Genomic DNA, 7410 nt, shown 5'->3' with positions numbered 1-7410 from the left:
TAAGTTAAACAGAGTTAATCAGGTTTTTTTATTGTGGAGTTTCTTGGAATCTTTAATATGTTACTGTGACACTCTAAGAGGGCGCATACTAAGCCCCATCTCCCAGACATATCTATCTATCGACTTTTCATCTCACACAGCATCTTTCTAATTTTAGTGTTTCATTGAACATGATTTGGGAAACCACTTTAGAATATGGTATGTCACATACTTTATATCTTTGGCTCTGCCCCTTTTCTAAATTCTGAACAGAATTGCTTCTTCTATATTGTATTTTTAGTAAATTCACTATTCTGCACTTCAGTGAGGGAATCCATTTATCATATCAAAAACATTTTCTACTTCTGAAATTGAGAATTACTTAAAGCAGTGGTTCCCGACTCCCGGGCCACAGACTAGCACTGGTGCATGGTCTGTTAGGAACTGGGCTGCACAGCAGGAGGTGAGTGGAGGGCAAGCGAGCCAAGTTACATATGTATTTACAACCAATCCCCAGTGCTGGCATTACCGCTTCAGCTCCACTTCAGATCACCAGGCATTAGATTCTCACAGGAGCACCAGTCCCTGGTGCCAAAAAGGTTGTGAACTGCTGACTCAAAGCAATGATTTCTTGATCTGACAAAAAAAAAAAATCAGTTGCACTAACGCATAATTAAATAGGAAATTATAAGATCTCAGAATTAAAATTTTACATAAAAACCCATGAGTTTGGCCATACACTTTTTTCCAACCAAATGGCAAGAAGTTGAACTTATGGCTGTTATATTACTTTGGTGAGCAGATGCCATTATATCCACAGGAAACCACTATAATCACCACTGATAACCTGTACGCTCTCTTATAATAAAATCATGAATAAATGAAAATAACATATTTATTATAAAATCATATTACTTTGGAACAAGAAAAGCTCTAAAGTTTGGAGATACCTTTTTTTTCTTTAAAGTGCATTACTCCTAGAGAATGCTAATATTTAAAAGAAATTGAATCGTCCTCAAAGGCTTGAATCAACTCCCAAATGTTAAGCAGTTACTGGTTATAACATTTCATTCCTACAGAAACATTGAGACTTAAATTTGAACTTTAGACAATGTTAAGTCTTAAATGTAGCCATCATATACATATATATATATATATATACCACACACACACACACACATATATAAATTTGAACTGAAGGGGGAAAATGCAGTAGATTTACAACTTCTGTGCATCAAACCCTATGAGTCCAACCAAGCCCGTGGGAAAATTTCAAGGAATTTGAGTAAATATGGATGTATTGGTCACATTGATTTGTATTTCTCTCTCAATGTTGAAAAAAATATTACATTAAACAGAATAACAAAAAAAAACCCATAAAATCATTTGATAAAGTCAGTCTCTTCTTGCATCATAGTGAAAGCTATGTTTAACTTAACCAAAATCAAAATCAATGCCTAAAATGACCCATTTGATAAAATATTCCCTAAGCTGCTCCAGGATTTTTTATTACAAATCAGAACATTCAGTATCTCTTTGGCATTAAAATTAGTTCCAAGTGTTGCAGGGCCTCAAAGGAGGAGCCAGCTTCAGGTTTCTGACACGAAAGCTTTAAATTAGCCTGAAGAATTCTCTTAGGCACATCGGGAGTAATCAAATTTCATGTTAACTATTAAATTACAAACATTCACCTATGTTTTCCAAACCTGTGTTTAGAAATTCAAAAGGCCCTTAGAAAACATCCTTAAACCAAAGCTCAAGTTGGCAAATGAAACCGTTTACCTGGCAGAGCAAAACAAAGAGGGGTCCTCGCAGTGCCTGCAGGCACATTGCTAAGTGGCACGCGATGTACCCCATCCCCATTGTGAGGCACAAATTCTTTGTGACACTGGGAGACACCGCAGAACAAAAATACTATTAGAAATGCTTCAAAAGGAACATTTTTGGCTGCGATAGAGACTTTTGACATTATTTATTAGGTTCAAAACTACTTCACAAAAGCCTAACAATGGTTCTGTGGAAACCAGTACATCTGAGGCCCTTTCTGTTGTTCTGGGCAGGCATTGATTTGAAGATGGGCCGCCCTCACGGAACAATTCCCTCGCAGCGGTCAATATAAGTGAGCATTCACCCTCAGCCTAGGAGGGGCCTGTGAACAAACCGTATGGAAACGCTGCGGTGGACGGGAGGGGGGATAAGAGCAAGTCACGATTAACCTCTTTGTGGGGAGATGGGTGGGAGACCCGGCAAGCTGAAGAAGGGGCGCTCCTGCCAGATTGTCATGGGGGGAGGCGTCTGCCCTGGGCTCCTTTTTCCCCAGGGGATGAAGATGCTTGGGGAGCATCTCCGGTGTCATGGCAACTGCGTCTCTTCCGACTGGATTTCCGGGCACACCCTGGAGCCTGCTTTGGGAATCTGGGTTTGCCAGAGCGTCTGCTGTGGCTGCCATCCTCTCCTCCAGCTTGGTGTCTGAGGCACTCCAGGAGACTCTCGAAGGGGCACACGGGGTCTGGCTTCTCCTGCAGAGACCAATGGCAGTGGAAGGCCTCTCAGTGGTACCTGGAGGGCAAAGAAGGGTAGGAGGAGTGGCCCTGAAGTGTGAAGAATTGACTTGCCCGCTGGGACTTTTTTTAAATATCTTCTCATAACTGAATGTTTTAGAAAGCGACATTTGCAATGTAATGTTCTGAGTGGGGGGAAAATTCCTTGACATTATCCTCACGTGCTCCCTTACATTCTTTAAGAGGATAAAATGCTATCTGTTTCTTTCTTATTGTTTGAAAGCACCCCCTCCAATTAATTTTTACAGAATCCTCATATAACTTTCATTTCAAGGAAAACTGTTCAAAACTTTGAAACGCTGGGAACCAGAAGAATTGGTAACTAAATAGGGCTTCATATTCTATCTTTGGGGAAAGTTTGTGAATGGAAAGTTATCAAGTGGAGTTAGATATCATACAAAACAAATGGATCCACGGCCCATTTAAACTTACAACTAATAATTAAAAAATCCAAGAGGCAATTACTTCATGAGTTTTATGAGGAATTTCAAAGCAGCTGAAAATGAAAACAATTAGTGAAGTAATCTGATGCCTGGTCTATATAACACACATACACACTAATTATAATAGATTTAATTTTTTTCTTTGTCCAACCAAATAATTTTTTCATGTAAAAGGTGAGGTATTTTTTACAATGCAGTCAACACTGTAACAGAATATACATGCATATATACATATATATTTCACCTGGGTTTTCATATATATACATACATATATAATGTGTGTATGTATATATCATAAATATACTATCTTAAAGTTTTAACCTGAGAAATTCTACCCATTTACTTACACAAATTAAGTCTAATTCTTCAATTGTTAACTAAGATAATTTACATGCTTTAAATCACTTCTTACAAAAGTTTTTAAACGGCTTTGAATAGAATGTAGAGGTCTAGAATATTTGGAACAACCTACTGGATCATTTGCAAATTCAAAAAATATGTAAAAGATTTAGAATGCATATTACCCTCCTAAGAGTGGGTGTCAAATAGCCAGTCTATCTCTAGGTGACTCAGTTTAGTCCACCACACACTGTTCATTCTATGCCTGGTATGTACTGAGCATCTCCCACTCAACATACCCAGTCAAAGAGTGAACATTTTTTAGTAAATCTGATTTCTCCAATGTGAGAATTATTTCCTGGAAATAAAGATGAAATGGCCTTTCAATATCTCCAGGTAAATAAAAGCTTTCAGAGAGCGAACACATTGCCTTTTGAAAACTAGATGCTTAATAGCTGTTTGTTGATTTCCAGCCTTGGCAGATGACCCATTCATTGTCATCAATAATCAATGCAAGAAGATTCCACCAAAGAACATGGATGTGGCTCTGGAATTTGGAGCAACAGAATATGACCTAGATAGAATATGCTGTCTTCTGTCTTGAATCGAAAATCAGAATTCCCTCTCTGAATACATTTTGGTAATGATGCATTTTGTAACAAACTGTCTTAGAGGGGTACTGTGGTGGAAGGGAATAAACAAGGTTTGGGGGTCAAACCATCATAGATTTCAAATGCTGACATATGACCTGGCCTAAGCTTCTTTGTCTGTACCTGAAACTTGAGGATTGTATTACCTACTGCGCAGGATTGTTAATGGAATTAAGTTTGCTTATTCATTTATTCACTCATTAATATTTGAGTGTCTGTTATGTGCCTGGCAGTATTCTAGACAGAATAGAGTGGGCAATATCCCTGTATTTATAGAGCTTCCATTGTAGTTGTAGGGAGAGGGAATGGGGAAGGAAAATAGACTATTAAATAAACAAATGAAGAACTGCGCAAGTGTCAGCTGGTGGTGAATCCTAAAGGGAAAAGTAAATCAGGAAAGGTTAGGAAAGATCCACAAAGGTGATATCTCAGTAAAGACTTGAAGGCAGTGAAAAAGGGAACTAGTTAAGTATCTGAGGAGAGAACATGACAAAATGTAAAGCATCTAGGATATAGTAAGTGCTCAATACTCAAGAGATGCTATTGCTATACTTAGATTCTTAATGTGGGAATGCTCTGACCTGGAGTCAGATTGGAGGGTTTGAAACCTGGCTCCAGCCCTAAAAGTTACAGAATCTCTACGGGCTTACAATTATGTATTTAAACCACAGGAAAATAAAAATTCTTAGAGAATGGACATATGAATCAAAACTGAAGGTATATGTTCAAATTTTTAGCACATTGCCTTTTATATAATAAGAATAAAAAAATGTTAACCAACCAGCATCCTCAGCATCCCACCCTCAAGCCTAGCTTTCCAGAAATGAAGGAATCTCTGTATCAGCATCTTTAATAGACAATATCTCAGCCGTACTTTAACACTTCCGGCCCACAAGCAGTATACTCTCCTCTAGTTCAAAGAAAGTTCCCCTTTTTATTGAGTCCAACTATGTCTTTTTCTGCTATTGATCAATTCCAACAAACTAGATATATTTGGAGAAAAATCCACCAAAAAATTCTCTAAAAAAAAAAAGGCCACATAAAGGCAATCTGATCCTATTTAATGCTTTTTATATATGACAGTTCCTAGACTACTTGGAGATAAGCATTGTTTCCTGACATTTTCTCTCCTCCAGTCTGAACATCAGCAACATAAACACCACCACCATCATCACCACTGCCATTCGGTCTCTGCTATATTCAGGGAAACTTATTTATATTAATCCTCTAATTACAATATTTCTCCAAGGCAGAAATTATTGTTTGTTCATAGATGAAAATACTGGGCTCAAAGACCATTTGTGGAACTTGATCATGGCTATAGAACTGAAACAAGAAAAAGCAGAGATTTGAGCATGGATCTCCTTGGTTCCAAAGCTCATTCTCTCTGGTCCATCTCCTTACATTTAATCATCCTTCCTATTAGTAATTTTGAGATACTTCATTATCATATACCTTATGTTGTGCCATGAATTCACAGCTTTCTCATCTTTAAAATGGGAATCATCACATTATCTGCCTAAGAATGTTTGTTATATGAGGATTTCATAAAATAATGTGAAATGCTCAGCACAGTGTCTGCCATAGGATGAGAGCCTAATAAATGGGGACTGGAATGATGATGGTAATAATGATTATCAATATCATTATTATCTGGGGCAACACCTGAATCATCAAACTATTTATTATCAACTCACACTTCTTCTGTCCTCCAATACAACACTTAGCAACAAGTAGACTTCCATGAAGGACTGTCTAATATGCTTCTTACAGAATCTTCTAGAATAGAACCTACCATTGAGTCAATAATTTTGCTGATTATACTGATGTGAAAAATAAAATACGGCCAACTGAAAAGAGATAAAAAGAATTCGTGAAACTTACCAGGTGGGACAGGATTTATCTTGGAATTTCGAGAGGGCTGGTTCTGAAGTCTCACGTGTCTAATGAGCTGAGTCCCTGCAGCCTCCAGGCGCAAAGGATATGCTGAGTAAGACGGAATAGGCATTTCTGTCATTGGCTTTTCCAAAACTAGACTGCTCCAGGCCTGCTTGGGTGCTTCTCTGTCTCTCTTATTAATTTCTTGTCTAATGGTGAAGATCAGTGGGTTCTCGTACCATTCGCTGGATGATGTTGTGTGAGAACTGGCTTCTTCATGGTTTTCTTCTTCGAAAGAAGCTCTACTTACATCAGGAGAGCTGGGGATACTGTACTGGCAAGTATAAAGCAGTTTTTTACATGCCACTGGAGTCTGAATCACTTCTGGAAATATTGTAACAGGTAAATACATCAGTTTGAGAATTTCACTTCAGTATCATCTACTAAATTAGTGACCAAAAGGATGGATTTTTGTTTGGTTCATATTTCTATCTTGAGCAAACAGAAATGACAAACAAGCCAAGGACTGGGGTGACTGAGAGGGAAAAATAGAGGAGGGAAAAGATGTGGAAAGAGAAGTAAGAGGCTGAGACTGCTTTTGTTGAGTTCAAGGTATGTTGCAGGCTCTGTGTGAGGACCTGGACATATTGGTCATTTAGTCCTCACAAGAACTGTATCTAACAAATACTATTATCTCCGCTTTAAAGGTCAGGAAGCTAATTTGAGGCTTATGGATTGAATTGTGTCCCCCAAGAAGACAAGCTGAAGTCCTAACTCCTTGCACCTATAAATGTGATCTTATTTGAAAATAGGGTCTTTGCAGATGCAATTAAGTTTACACAAGGTGATTAAGGTGAGGCCTTAATTCAAGATGCTAGTGTCCTTAGAAGAAGAAAAAACAGACACAGGCACAGAGGAAGAATGCCATTTAATGACAGAGGCAGAGACTGGAGCAATACATCTACAAGCCAAGGGACACTAAGGATTACAGCAACCACCAGAAGCTATGAGAAAGGCATGAAATGGATTCTCCCTCAGAACCTCCAGGAGATGCCAACCTTGCTGACACCTGGCCTCCAGACTGTGAAAAATAATTGAATTTTAAGCCATCTAGTTTGTGGTTCTTTGTTACAGCCCTCCTAGGAAACGAATATACTCATAATAGTTCCAATTAACACATGTTATCCCAGAGTAATTATTAACAGCAGCCCCTTCACTCAAAATGATAAAAAAAAAAAAAAGTATTCAAACTTGGGGTAAGATAAGAGGAAAAGCCAGGAGGTAGGAAGGTATAAAATAGGAGGAAGAAGGAAGTTGATTTCTTGAGTTCTACTACATGGTAGAATCTGTGCCAGGATGTAATAACTCTTAACGAGACTCTTATTCCCTGTGCTCAAGGTGCAGTCAAGTGACAAAGAAGATGTTGGCCATGTTAGGTTCCAGGACACACTCCTCCTAAACCACTTCTTATCTGCAGGAAGAAGAATCAAAGCAAATGCCCCCAGAGGCATTGACGATAATAAAAATAAGAGGAAGGCCAAGTAGGCCTCATGTAGACAG

At 38.4% G+C, this 7410-nt stretch overlaps 1 protein-coding gene across 1 annotated transcript in view; it reads right to left on the bottom strand.

The window, feature by feature from the left end:
* Positions 1-2089: 2089 nt before the first annotated feature.
* The window catches only part of CUNH12orf42 (chromosome unknown C12orf42 homolog), a 118294-nt gene continuing 112973 nt past the window's right edge, over positions 2090-7410 (bottom strand). The window contains exons 4-5 of the mRNA XM_039878299.1: positions 5857-6243; positions 2090-2538 (exon numbers count right to left, since the gene is read on the bottom strand). Coding sequence (XP_039734233.1) covers positions 2090-2538; positions 5857-6243 — 836 coding nt within the window. The remainder of the gene's footprint in view (positions 2539-5856; positions 6244-7410) is intronic.

Source organism: Pteropus medius, unplaced genomic scaffold (genome assembly GCF_902729225.1).
Source record: "Pteropus medius unplaced genomic scaffold, Ma_sr-lr_union100, whole genome shotgun sequence".
Classification (NCBI taxonomy): domain Eukaryota; kingdom Metazoa; phylum Chordata; class Mammalia; order Chiroptera; family Pteropodidae; genus Pteropus; species Pteropus medius.
This window is presented reverse-complemented; position numbering and strand designations above follow the sequence as displayed.